The following is a 14,753-nucleotide window of genomic DNA, read 5'->3' as shown; positions in this document are numbered from 1 at the left end:
AAAACTACCCAATACAGTGACATTCCACTATAATAGTATAATTTGATTTCACCTTATCCTTTTTATGATGTGTTTGTTAGTCTTTATCCTATAATCCACATAATGTAATGTATTAATTACAAAATCACATTGACATCTTCCTTAATTGCTTCACAGTTACAAGTTAAGACAGTGGTGGAAAATGCATTTATTATGAGTTACCCATGATTCTTTTTAACCTGTAACTTCCATGGGAGTTTCAAGTTAGTAACTAATTATGTGTGGGTAGCTTGGTGGGTCTTATCTGCTAGTTATGTGCATATTAACATTACAGCCTTTCAGGTATTTGAGCTTAGAGATGTCACTTGAACCCCTGTGAACACTCTGGGAGATTCTTCTACTAAATTCAAGTGTGAACATCTACTTAATACTATTATTATTAGCCTAATTAATATTAGCTATATATTTACCTAAATATATATTTAATCTGGCTAATAAGCATTAGCCTAATTAAAATAACTAATATATGTTCTCTTAAATATTTAATTTCCATATAAATTCATTCATTAAACATTTAATTTCCTTATTTTTCCTTTTCACATATATAAAGTCATATTTCTTATTTCTAAGTGTTTTTTTTTTAACCTCTGGTTACTTTAACTCATTAAATTTAGATCTCAGAATTTTTTCATGTATTTACTTTTATTTTACATTTTAGCTTTGTTTTTCATTTTCTCTGAGTCAGATCCTCACTGTATACTCCTGGCTAGCCTACAACTATGTAGCCCAAGCTGACTTTGACCTTAGAAAGATCCTTTTTTAAAAAAAAAAAAAAAATTCATATAATCTTCATTTACATTTCAAATGCTAAAACCTTTCCCGGTTTCCCCCCTCCCTGGAAACATCCAACCCCTCCTCCCATCCCCCTCCCTGGAAACATCCAACCCCTCCTCCCATCCCCTGCCTCCATGTATATGCCCCTCCACCCAACCCACTCCCCACTCCCCCCTCAATTTCCCTTTGTTCAGGCATCTAGTGAGTCTTCACTGGACCAAGGACCATTCCTTCCACTGATGCCCAACAAGGCCTTCCTCTGCCACATTTTTTGGTTAGAACCATGTGTGCCCCTTGGTTGATGGCTTAGTCCCTGGGAGCCCTGGGGCATCTTGGTGGCCGACATAGTTGTTCTTGCCACAGGGCTGTAAACCCCTTCAGCTCCTCCCAACTGCCTTCCAGCTCCTCCATTGGGGACCCCACGCCAAGTCCAATGGTTGGCTGCTAGCATCTGCCTCTGTATGTGTAAGGCTCTGACAGGGCCCCTCCAGAGACAACCATGGCATGCTCCTTCTGCCTCTGCCTCTCTGCCTCTCTGCCTCTCCTCCTCTCTGCCTCTGCCTGGATTACAGGCATATGACACCATAGTGGGCCCGAGATCCTAGCACTTCTAAAGTCTGTTATAATTCCTCCCCCAGGCACCAGCTCAGCAAACTTTTAGTATGAAATCTTCACAAGTGGCTCAAACAAGAATTCTGAAAGTTGATAAACCCTTGAGACCAGTTATCATTTCATTGAGATTATGGGGGGGAGAAGGGAAAGGTAGTTGACAATAGGTCCTCTGCTTCAGGGGTTCTCCAGACCACCCATAAGTCTAATGACTCATTAAAAGTCACAGGACTCTGGGTTCAGTAACAGGAGGCTGGCATTCAACAAGATAAAGAAAGGACAGCCATTTTGTTCCCCCTTCCAAGAAGCACCAGAGTATCCACACTTTGGTCTTGCATCTCCTTCTTCATTTAATCTGTGAATTGTGTCTTGGGTATTCCAAGCTTCTGGGCTAATATCCACTTATCAGTGAGTGCATACCATGTGTGTTCTTTTGTGATTGGGTTACCTCAGGATGATATTTTTCTAGTTCCATCCATTTGTACAAGAATTTCATGAAATTATTGTTTCTAATAACTGAGTAGTACATTGTGTAAATATACCACATTTTCTGTATCCATTCCTCCACTGAGGGACATCTGGATTCTTTCCAGCTTCTGGCTATTATAAATAAGGCTGCTATGAACATAGTGGAGCATGTGTTCTTATTGCATGCCGGGGAATCCTCTGGGTATATGCCCAGGAGCAGTATTGCAGGATCCTCCGGAAATGACGAGCCCAGTTTTCTGAACCACCAGACTGATTTCCAGAATGGTTGTACCAGCTTGCAATCCCACCAGCAGTGGTGTTCCTCTTTCTCCACATCCTCGCCAACACCTGCTGGCGAGGTTTTTAATCTTAGCCATTCTGGCTGGTGTGAAGTGAGATCTCAGGGTTGTTTTGATTTGCATTTCCCTGATGACTTAGGATGTTGAATATTTCTTTAGGTGCTTCTTGACATTCGGTATTCCTCAGATGAAAATTTGTTGTTTAGCTCTGTACTCCATTTTTTAATAGGGTTATTTGGTTCTCTGGGGTCTAACTTCTTGAGTTCTTTGTATATATTAGATATTAGCCCTCTGTCGGATGAAGGGTTGGTAAAGATCTTTTCCCATTTTGTCCTATTGACAGTGCCTTTGCCTTACAGAAACGTTGTGATTTTACGAGGTCCTACTTGTCAATTCTTGATCTTAGAGCATAAGCTATTGGTGTTCTGTTCAGGAAATTTTCCCCTGTGTCCATGTGCTCGAGGCTTTCCTCCACTTTCTTTTCTATTAATTTCAGTGTGTCTGATTATTATGTAGAGGTCTTGATTCACTTGGACTTGAGATTTGTACAAGGAGATAAGAATGGATTGATTCGCATTCTTTTACATGCTGACCCACAGGAGGAGATACAGAGACAAACTGTGGAGCAGAGACTGCCCCACCTAGGGATCCATCCCATATACAGTTACAAAACCCAGACACTATTGTGGATGCCAACAAGTGCTTGCTGACAGGAGCCTGATATAAATGTCACCTGGGAGGCTCTGCCAGTGCATGACAGATACAGACGGGGACACTCTCAGCCAGCCATTGAACTGAGCACAGGGTCCCCAATGGAGGAGCTAGAGAAAGGACCTAAGGAGCTGAAGGGCTTTGCAGCGCCATAGGAGGAACAACAATATGAGCCACCCAGTACTCCCAGAGCTCCCAGGAACAAAAACATCAACTAAAGAGTACATATGGAGTTACCCATGGCTCCAGATGCATAGGCAGCAGAGGATTACCTTGTTAGACCCCAAAGGGATGAGAGGCCCTTGGTCCTGGAAAGGCTCAATGTTCCAATGTCGGGGAATACCAGGACAGGGAAGCAGGAATGGGTGAATTGGTGAACAGGGGGAGGAGGAATGGGTTAGGGGATTTTCAGGGTGAGGGGGGAAACTAGGAAAGGGGACAGCATTTGAAATGTAAATAAAGAATATATCTAATAAAAAATTAAAATACGATAAATGAATTAAAAAAAAAAAACAAAGATAAAAAAGAAAGGACAGCCAGCAGGTGGCGCTGTCTAAGCACAGGTTTTTCGGGCAAGTCCACAGGCGTGAGAAGGGCCAACAGAAACCATGGTTATGAAAAAATAGTGGAAGACTCAGGCAGCTTCCAGCAGAAGCCGACCAGAGGTTGGTAGACACTAAGGTTTCCACAGGGACCATAGGAACTCTCATGGTTTCCTTGCGTCTGACACCTGTCTGAAGACCTAAAATCTAGAAGGAAAGCAAACATTGTTGATAAGGCCTCACACAGCAAAATACTTTTATCAACTAGGCCACTTTTACGGAAGTGTGTATTTATAAAGAAAATGTGTTCCTCTGCAAGTCATTGGCCAGCCAGCCTTGATAGCATATTCTTCTAAAACATAGCACAAGTAGGCCTGCTGTGTAGACTGTCTGAAAACCTCGTCCCTAGAATCCACCGTGGATAAGGCTCCTAAGTAGGCTTAAGTAGAAGAAAGAATGGAATTCAAAAGCAGAGGTAGAGCATGGGGTGCTAGTCAATGTGTCAGCTTTGCAGGAATCTCAAAGAAGGAAACAGAATTCTTAGAGGTAACATTGTTTCTATAAGCTCTTTCCAAAGTCCACTGACAGAGATAAACCTTGAATTGTTCATTATCTCAATCTTGTTACGGCTTCCTCTAGCTAAGTGGCTTATCTATGATCAGCCAACTTCAGTAAAATAGACCCAACTTAGAAGGAACACGAAAGGATCTAAGAGGCTCTGGTGTTTTGTGTTGCCTGGAAACTCTATACTTAGAGCACTGTAAAGTTAATTACTGTGTGCAGAGAAGGGGAAATGTGAAGGTTAAGGACCTCTAGAAGCTTATTTGTCTCTTCAAAACAGAAAGCTTCAACAGTTTTAAAGTTCCTATCTGTAAATTCCACAATGAGGAAATATCTAGATGAGAAATGTCCCCCACTGAAGGGGAAGTTAGATAAATACATAGAGGAAACGAAAACAAAAGGGGCCAGAGTAGTTATGCTCAGGAGTACATGGAAAATTGATGGGTTGGGTTCGAGGCAGAAAAGTACAAGATGCAGGTGTTTCTGAGCCTCGTCTCCCACCCTTCAGAGCACCCTTGTGGATGCTATTCCCTCCCGCTACTCAGAATCCACTCTCAAGTCACAACCTATTGGGCTTTTAGAATATTTACTGGGGCTGGAAAGATGGCTCCTTGGTTAAGAGCACTGACTGCTCTTCCAGAGGTCCTGAGTTCAATTCCCAGCAACCACATGGTTCACAACCATCTGCAATGAGATCTGTTGCCCTCTTCTGCTGTGTCTGAAGACAGCAACGGTATATTCATACATTTTTTTTAAGGTGTGTAAAACATTCACTCAACAAATCTCCAAGTCGCCGGGTGGTGGTAGCACATGCCTTTAATCTCAGCACTTGGGAGGCAGAGGCAGGCAGATTTCTGAGTTCAAGGCCAGCCTGGTCTACAGAGTGAGTTCCAGGACAGCCAGGTCTACACAGAGAAACTCTGTCCCCCCCCCCCCCAAAAAAAAAAAACTCCAGGTCACTTCTCTGTGTCTTTTCTATTGAACTTCAGGGAAGGACATGCACTAAACAGAGATCTCTGCTTCTATATGAAGCAAGGGCAGGAGAAACAGGAACAGACGGACAGATGGAAGACACTGCGATGGGCAGTAAGGGTCAAGTCCCTAGGGGAAAAACAGGAAAGGAAACGTGAGGGGTGTTACAGACAGCATATCCTTACAGCTTTAAACAGCGATGTGAGGAAGCAAAGACGCAAGGGGATGTGGGTGTTAGGCATAAAGCTATGGGGGAGGGGCTGCTCAAGGCAGAGAACGGAGTGTCTCAAAATATAAAGTGTAATGTAATAATAGAAGATACTCAACTTTAATTGCCAGTCTAAGCAACAACAGAAGCCAACAGAGGAGAAAAACAGAAGAGCCAAAGTCTGAGGAGGGAGGGGCAGAACTACTCTAAAGGCAGCAAGAGAAGCAATGCGGAAAGCGCGGATTATACTGGCTTCGCGTGCTGTGACAGACCCTAAGTGACTTGCGTTCCATTATGGTCACGTTAAGTAGATGGGCAAACATCAAGCCAGCACCAGAACCCCAGAACCGGTTAGTTTTGCGTATACAAAGAGCATTATAAAGAGCAATATAAATATATAAAAATATATAAAGAGCAGTATAAAGAGCATTCTAGCCAACATGGGAAGAAAGGTCGGCACCGTGGATACATTTTGAAGGGAATGGCAGCAACATTTGAATTTATTTATGAAGCCCACAGTGAGGATCATGTGTGGCTCCAAAGCCTTCGGTCTTAGCAACTGGAAAGTGCCTGCCACACAAGCGTGAGGTTTGTGCCCATCACACATGTAAAAAGCATGTATCTGGATCCCCAATTCCAAGGAAGTGGAGGGCTTACAGATATGACAGAGACAGGTAGAGTCCCGAGACTCACGGACCAGTCAGAGTAGCTAAACCAAAGGCTCTGGTTTCAGTGAGAAAGACCCTGTCTCAAAATATAAAGTGTAATGTAATAAAAGAAGATACTCAACTTCAACTGCCAGTCTAGGCATGCACATTCATGCATTCACATAGAGAGAAATTGGACAGAGCCAATTCTATGACCCTGTTCCAGTGAATCAAAGGCACAGGACAACAACGGGGATGGGAAGAATTTTTGTTTGTTTCTGTTTCTGTATTTTGAGGCAGGATCTCATGCTATTATAACCTAGGCTGACCTCAAGTATGTTAGGTAGCAAGGGTGGCATAGAGCTTATAAGAAAATGGACATGTTTATATATGGTGATAAGAAATAACCAGCAAAGGCAAAAAAAAAAAAAAAAAAAAAAAAAAAAAAAAAAAAAAACCAATACTGTAGACAGGGAAGAATTTCTGGAACAGAGTCTGGCTCAGCATCAGTCTGGTGATGGTTGGGCTAAATGACTGACCAGGTTGGAGCTCCCTCCCCTGGGGTGCACAGTAGAATCGCCAACTGGGAACAAGGGGAAAATCTAGGGAGATAGGGACTTTGACCATGAGGGGCCTGCTCAGCCTGCTTCTGAAGTTATTCTGGGAAGTAATTTGTAATTGTGTCCTTCACATCAATTTATGTTACAAGTTTGAAAAGTCTGAAGGTAAATGGGAACCAGAAATCTCGAATCATTTAAAAGATCTGAGTTTTACGCATATTTTAAATTGCAGTCTTTCGCCACCTAGTGGTCAGAATACAGGCCGCGCATTACACTTTCCTGCCTGTTACTCTGACCAAGTGAGATGAAATCAGAAGGCTGAAATTTTCGTTATTAATGCTCAAGTCCACGTCTTTTGCTATAGCGCATTTCTTTGGGATGTTTTAAAAGGAATCAGAATTGCGTCAAGTGAAACCGATCCTTCAGATGGAACCCAGCGTTGAGAGTTTTATATACCAAACAAAATTGGTGGTTATTAATAGTAATAAGACAGGAAAGGTGAGGTAATAAGACATAATAATGAGTGGGAAATGGCTAAGGTCAGCAAAGGAAAGAGCCAAGTGTTCTTCCTGAAGTCACTCTCGTTGGGAGAAGGGATTGTTTTAAAGAAGAATGTACCAGTATGATCTGGTAATTAACTACAAGTGCTTTGGATTTTCCAGAACTTGAGACTTGGCACATCAAATAGCCTTACCCAATTCCGTTTGGCAATTTTTGGCTTAGGCCAGTTATCGTTTTGAAATTTCTCATAGCTTAAGTATAGAAAGACGTGTTCCCAAGGGAGGGGTCCATTCCTGATAAGGGCAGCTATAAAATAGCTTTGTGTGTCTTTCTCAAAAAAAAAAAAAAAATCAACAGCAATAAATGGTTAAAAGCAAAACTTACAAAGAGTAAATACAGCACTAAAAAAAAAAAAAACTACAGTTTCACATCTTTATATAGAACCTTTGTTTGTTTAGTTTTGGTTTTATCTTCCTGGGAATTGAACCAGGACCTCATACACACTAGGCAAGCACTGAGCTACACTGAGCTACAGTCCCCACCCCACCCCAAGAGTGCTCCAAAATGGCAGGCATAATGTTAAATGAATTTCATTTGGTTCTTTAGGCTGTGTCGAAAACAAAGAACTGTAGTGGAAAGCCTGCTTGAATGGCGCGATCTCCGCTGATGAGCTTTCTGAGTTTCTCCTCCCTGCCCACTCCCTCCGCTCAGTATTCCGTCTTCCGTTCTTCTCTCGGTGAAGTTCCTCTTTATGCCTTGGACACTGAGCAGTTGGTGGCAATTGCGCTTGGGTCTTTTCAGGACATTTGTACCTGTTTCTTATCCTCATCTTGGTACATTTTATTCTCCACTGTCAGTGTCATTGTGGTCACTATTTCATACTTATTATTTTAATACTATATACTGCATGAACTCAGACCTATATAAAATGGCATCACGTTTTATATGACATAATATTCATATTGAGCCTTTGTGTACAAATAACAACTTCTTAGGTGAGAAACACTTTGAATGAATGTGCTAATACCATTTGCCTTATTATTATTTATTTTTTTACTATTTATCCAGGTGTTTCAGCAAGTACACTGTGAGTCCAGTGGTGGGTTATTATTATTGTTGTTGTTGTTTTTGTTAATCCTTTTAAACAAATGGTAATAATTCATTTTGGAGATAAAAGTGATCCTAGTCTTTGTATCTCTGGTATATCACCAGCTCATTAAAAATACAAACACACACAGACCTAGCAAGGCAGGAGTTACTCTAAAAGTATTTTCAAAATGATAACTTTTATAGTAGATTAGAAGAGTGACAACTCGTTTCTCAAGGGCTTTGTGGTCTGCTTTTAAGTAGAGACTTCCTAACCCTCTCGAGGGGGACTGAAAACACCCAGAAGCAGCAAAGGGCAGGCTTTGGAACTGGGTGATAACCTCCCAGACGATCTACAGCAGGGGGATGATGAGAAAAAAGAAGAGGGTAAGGTCCTGGCACGCGCACACACTAGTAACAGTCATTTCTTTTTATTTTTTACTTTTTTATTTTAGAACTGGGATTAACCCAATAAAACTCCACCAGCTAAGCATAGAGAGAGTGTTCAGAGATAGAGTGAGGATTCTGTACCCACAGGAAATCAGATAATGCGACAGGCAGAGATATCCCTGGCATTTGGAGGACTGGAGTTCTGAGCGACAAAGAGAGACCCCATCTCAAAGATTAGGATGGGAGGGAACAGAGGGAGGAGGGAGGAGACGGAAGGGAGGAGGGAGAAGGGAGGAGGGAGGAGGGAGGGAGGCCTATAAGTAAAGCACTGGAGAAGCAGAGTTCCTGACTCAGTCCTGTGCCCTAGTCACCATAAGACAGACTATTCATTTGTAGAACGTCAGTGTATTTTATGTCCAGAGTATATACGTTTTCAATAAAATGCTATTCCTTAAAGCTAAGGTAAAGGACTTACTTTTGTTAAGAGATATGTTATTTCTCTGCTAGTGAAATGAGCCAACTCAAGCCAGATTAGAATATAAGAAAGGCAGGTTTATTGGGGAGCTGCTCTTGGATGAGTTCACTGGCCCCCAAGGACCGAGGCCAGGGAAATCACTATGGGTGATGGAGAGAAAGAGAAAGAGTGTGTGTGCTGGAAGAGAGAGAGAAATGAGGGAGAGACTAAAATGTCTAGATTATATAGGCAGGAGCCTTTGGGGGAAGGGCAGCCCAAGCCCTAGACTGAAAAATTCAGGGACGGGGGCAGGGTATGGCAGGTAGGGACTGAGGGATGCTGGGAGAACTGGAGGCCAGGTCTGCATTGATAAGGTATGTGCTTCAGTCCCTGGTCCTGGACTCAGAAACCAAACATCACTTACATTTCCATTCTAAAACTTGTTCTTCCTTGTCCACACCTAGCAATCTTATTTAATAATTATTTCCAAAAGGATCTTTTTTTTTTCTTTGCTTTGCTTTGCTTTGTCATTGAAATGGAAATTTATTATACAGTCCAGGCTGGCTTTGAACCCCAAGTACTGGGATTATACGTATGTAAGCACAAGGCTACAGTAATTGTCCATATTGTCAATTGTCCAGTGAGTTTGGCCCACTCAGCTTCAGGAGGTTTCAACATGTTGGCTTGAAGGTTAAACTAACTTAAGTATCCTTGGATGTTTCATGCTGCATATACAAATGTAAGATGCTGACTTTCCTTTTGAAGCACCTTAAATCAATGGTCCCCAACCTTCCTAATGCTGCGACCCTTCGATATAGTTGGAGTGACCCTCAATCATAAAATGATTTTGTTGCTATTTCATAACTACAATCTTGCTACTGTTATAAATTGTATGTAAATATCTGATATACAGGATATCTGATCTGGACTCCCAAAGGGGTCATGACCCACAGGTTAAGCACCACCGCCTTAAATGGACTTCCCAATGACGTCACTACAAATCTTCCCATGACACCGTAAAAGCTTTGGAATTAAATCAGGTCCTTTAGAGAGCCCAAGAGCTTTTGTAATTAAATTAGTTTTTTTCCCCCAGAAATGTATGCATGGTAAAAGATAGTTAAGCATGAGGAAGGTAGAGACGGTACTGTAGTGGGCCCAAAGTCCTGTACCTTCAGCAGGAGTTATAAATAGTTCTGGTTCATCTGTCTCTTCAACATCTCTCTTTCTTGTGTTGTCCTGAAACTAATAATAAACATTGTCTTATTTAATACATAGACATTTTAGTAAATATTTCCCCCAAATTAAACCCTGGGTGTTAGCCTAAAATATCAAATCAGTCATCCAATGGGACGCAGGCCTCTAATCCCAGTGTTCAAGATCTTGAAGCATGGAGGTTACTAGGTCAAGGCCAACTTGACCTGCTAAATAGTAAAACTCTGTCAAAAAAAAAAAAAGCCAGTTTTCTGTTTTCAGTCATAAAATGTGTGTGAACTTTAACTTTGACTAAGAGTTCGAGGCCTAGAGTCTTTGGTAATTCAGTTCAAATTTTATAAGTTTGCCTGCCACCTCAGTTTTTCTTTTTCTTTTTTTTTCCTTGTGATTTATTTATTGAGGGAATCAGATTGTTTGGAAGATATTATGGCTAGCCTTGTCTAGGTTTTGCCAACTGGGTCTCTATCAGTGAATTGCTGTTACCATATTCTCTCTCAGGCTGGCCTCCAACTCAGAAATCCTCCTGCCTCTGCCTCCCAGAGTGCTGGGATTGCAGGGGTGCGCCACCACCGCCCAGCCCCCTCTATTTCATATACCATATTCTCTCAAGTCTGCCTTCCAAAGTTAGCTTGATCACATTTGGTTTTTTCTTTCTTAGTGTTTTATTTTTGGTTTGAGGTAAAACTTGTATCTAGACGATAGTGTATTTTTTTATGTTATTTATCATTATTTTATGTGCGCGAGTGTTTTGCCTGTATGTATGTGTGCTATGTGCAAGCCAGGTGTCTGCTGAGGCCAGAGGGAGGTTGCAGTTTATGTGCACATGTTTATGTATATTTTCATTTTAAAGCAAGCTTCTAGTTTATTCTCATGGGTTTTTTTCTATCTTTCTTGTTTTCAGACATCCTATAAATGAGGAAAATCAAGATGGTGTCATGCACTCTGATGGTAAGGGGTAACTTTCTTTTTTTTAATCTGAAGTACATGTTTGAATTAGTCAGCTGTCATGGCGTCCTTAGTGGCCTGTTACCATCACTGGCCTATGCCGAATCCCTTGTGTACTGACTGGTTTTGTGTGTCAACTTGACACAGGTTGGAGTTATCACAGAGAAAGGAGCTTCAGTTGGGGAAGTACCTCCATGAGATCCAGTTGTGAGGCATTTTCTCAATTAGTGATCAAGTGGGGAGGGCCCCTTGTGGGTGGTACCACCTCTGGGCTGGTAGTCTTGGGTTCTATAAGAGAGCAGGCTGAGAAAGCCAGGGGAATCAAGCCAGTAAGAAACATCCCTGCATGGCCTCTGCATCAGCTCCTGCTTCCTGACCTGCTTGAGTTCCAGTCCTGACTTCCTTTAGTGATGAACAGCAATGTGGAAGTGTAAGCTGAATAAACCCTTTCCTCCCCAACTTGCTTCTTGGTCATGATGTTGTGCAGGAATAGAAACCCTGACTAAGACACCTTGTTTTATTTATTTCTTAGCATTCTCATGCTTCCTTACCTCCTTTCTCACTATAACAAACATCCTAAAATACCCAATGTGTATTCGTATATATCCTTCTCATATGATTATATGTAAGTATACACATAATTTATATAAAAAGTAGATTATAAGTTTTCTTTTTGAGAATGCACAGCATAAGGTTTTTCCAGCTTCCACCCCATTACTGGGCACACATTTAGTCTGCTGTCACTAGGTATCATACCATACTCTGTACCCACATTTTACTGGGCTCCAACTCACCGGGATCAGAACACTGCGGGGCTTCTCTATTCGCTCATCCCAGGTGGACTGCAGAGACGCCATTTCCTCCCAGAGAAATGGCAGTGGAAAGGCTGCTTATGTGCTCCAAGATATTCACTTTGCTAAGTAGGACTAGAATGCTCCTCGGAATGGACACCCTGTCTACAGTCTCAACAACAAGGCACGGATGTGACCCTGTGCCCACCTTTCACTGGCAAAAGGGTGCTTTACTAAGCCTTCTCACCTTTTCCCAGTCTCATGGTATAGAACGGATCTCATTTTAATTTTCATACATTTTACTTTTTCTCCATACACTTATATAATACATTCTCATCCCACTCAGCCCTCCCCCCATCCTCCCTCTTCCCACTCCTCCCCATCAATACCACTTCCCCACCTGTGTGAGTCCCCTCTCTATTTCTGGTTTTTTGTTTTGTTTTCTTTTTTGAATTTGGTTTTTTCCGAGACAGGGTTTCTCTGTGTAGCCCTGGATGTCCTGGAACTCACTCTGTAGACCAGGCTGGCCTCGAACTCAGAAATCCACCTGCCTCTGCCTCGCAGAGTGCTGGGATTGCAGGCGTGCACCACCACCGCCCAGCCCCCTCTCAATTTCATGCTTTTGTTTTGTAACCCACTGGATTTAGCAAGCACTACCTATGTGAGCCTGAGTGTGGACCTCTCAAGTGGAATGTTGGGAGCCCACTACTAGCTTGATCGCTGAAATCAGTGCCTCTCCTCAGCTAATTTTTACTGGATTTCATTTCATAAATCTGTTTTATGCTCTTGAGTTTTGTATACAGAGCCAGTGTTCTTCCAACCAAATTCAAAACAATTCATGCTCTTCCTATAATTTATAGTGCACCCCTATAGTATGCCTACTGTATGTGAATGTGGGTACATGTCATATTATATGACCATATGGCAGTTTTCTTAGTCCCAGTCTTAGGGTTGCTATTGCTGTGATGAAACACCACTTGAGGAGGAAAGGGGCTACCTTATGCTTCCACATCACCATTCATCATCAAGCAGGGCAGGAACCTGGGTGCGGGAGCTGATGCAGAGATCATGGAGGGGGGCTGTTTACTGGTTTACTCATCACAGCTTGCTCAGTCTACTTTCTTATAGAACCCAGGACCACCAGTCCAGGGAAGGCACCGCCCAAAATGAACTGGGCCCTCCCCTATCAATGGCCAATTCATCTACAGGCTTGCCTACAACCCGAGCTTATGGAGGCATTTTTAGAAATGGAGGTTCCTGCCACTCGAATAACTTTAGCCTCTGTCACATTGACATAAAAGTCTCCAGTACAGTCCTTGAGCACTCGTTTCACTTCCTTTGTCCTTTCTGTGTGTTTTAAAGCAACACTACCTTGTTGTTTTATCATGGTTGAGCTCAATGGTATCATCTTAGTAACATAATATCAGATTGTGGCTTGATATCTGGCAGAGTGTATTTTACGATAAACTCTTGAGTAGTCTTTTTTAGTTTAATCACCTTACCTTATTGATACATGAAAGCAAATCCCCAAGAGAGAATGTGCCAATGAGCTGAACTGTTGGTGATTTCTACCACACACACACACCCATTTTACATCATTCCACACAAGTACACGTATGGAATGTACTATGCCTTACATAGAGCGAATAATAGGTACCATAATTGTTATTTGCTTTTGCATTATCTTATAAAATCCATAAAATAACTTTGTAATTAAATTACAAGTGTTAAAAAAATACCAAGCACGTATTTTATTTTATGCTTTAAAGGGTTAAGTTTGGGGTTATACTTTAAATTGTCATAAGTATTATTTTATGCATTTTGAAGTGTTTCTTAATTACAGTGTATTGTCTTGTTTTGTTTTTTCAATCCTTTAGGTACTGGAAATATAGAAGAGGTCAGATATTTTTATATCTCTTTTTCTATTGCTAAACTAGGAATGCTTAACAATTATTATGATTCACATACTATTGTTATAAACAGACAAATAAAAAGTGTTACAAGTCTCAATGGTATATTTTTCCTTTTCTAACCTCACTTAATTCAAATGCTTGAAATATTATATGCCAGTCAGCATTCTGGCCCAAGGTAGAGTAGTATGGCGCTGAACATGTGTTGGGCTGAACGGCTAAATGACTGAGCAAGACAGAGAATTCAATTTCCTTTGTTTGTTCCTAGTTTCTCTCACAATTATAAAAAGAGAGAGAAAAAAGAAAATTTTGAATAAGCCAATTTAGGCTCAAATTATAAACATTTTAGGGACCAATTTGCCAATGAAATATGTGTTAAATTTTATTATTATTATTTATTTATTTTAATAATTAAATAGTTAATTATTTTGAGGAATAATTTGTCCATGAAATATGTGTGTGACCTTTTGGAATAATCACAGTTAATTATCTGATTTTCCTTGACAGGAACAAGAAAGTGAAGGAGAAACATATGAGGACATGTATGCATTGCTTTCATTACCATAACAATCTTCTTCTAAAATAAATACAATGTTTTGTATGAGGGCAGATGGGTGTGCAAAAGCACTAGGCAGAAAAAAACGTTAGTTACACAAATGGTTGGCCTGTAATGACCTCCCTTATTTCACTACAAAGGACTAAAATTGGTTCGCTTCTCCAAGGACTCTACATGGGTCTCTAGTGACAAACTGTCATGTGAGACCTGAAGCTACTTAAGAGACAGTCAGGGAACAGACTTCAGAATCTGTGTCTTTCTCTCCCTCACTCTCTCTCTGTCTCTCTCTGTGTCTCTGTGTCTCTCTCTGTCTCTTTCTCCCACCCTCTCTCTGTTTCTCTGTCTCTATCTCTGTGTCTGTGTGCGTGTGTGTGTGTGTGTGTGTGTGTGTGTGTGTGTGTGTGTGTGTGTGTGTATCTTCCTCACCCAGACACAGACATATTGTGGACTCTGGCTTAGCGTAGTACCAGATGCCCATGTTCTAGTCTACTGGGTAGGTATGAAAAGTGACTCTGCAA

General features: G+C 41.4%; 1 protein-coding gene across 3 annotated transcripts in view; it reads left to right on the top strand.

Moving 5' to 3' along the window:
• Fyb1 (FYN binding protein 1) overlaps positions 1 to 14,753 on the top strand; it is a 147,235-nt gene that overhangs the window by 95,904 nt on the left and 36,578 nt on the right. For all 3 annotated transcript variants that reach the window (XM_052159860.1, XM_052159858.1, XM_052159859.1), the window contains exons 4-6: positions 10,935 to 10,981; positions 13,647 to 13,666; positions 14,187 to 14,221. In XM_052159860.1, coding sequence (XP_052015820.1) covers positions 10,935 to 10,981; positions 13,647 to 13,666; positions 14,187 to 14,221 — 102 coding nt within the window. The remainder of the gene's footprint in view (positions 1 to 10,934; positions 10,982 to 13,646; positions 13,667 to 14,186; positions 14,222 to 14,753) is intronic.

The sequence above is a fragment of the Apodemus sylvaticus genome, chromosome 16, assembly GCF_947179515.1.
Source record: "Apodemus sylvaticus chromosome 16, mApoSyl1.1, whole genome shotgun sequence".
Lineage (NCBI taxonomy): Eukaryota > Metazoa > Chordata > Mammalia > Rodentia > Muridae > Apodemus > Apodemus sylvaticus.
Note: the sequence above shows the minus strand (reverse complement) of the source record. Positions and strands in the feature narration are given on the sequence as shown.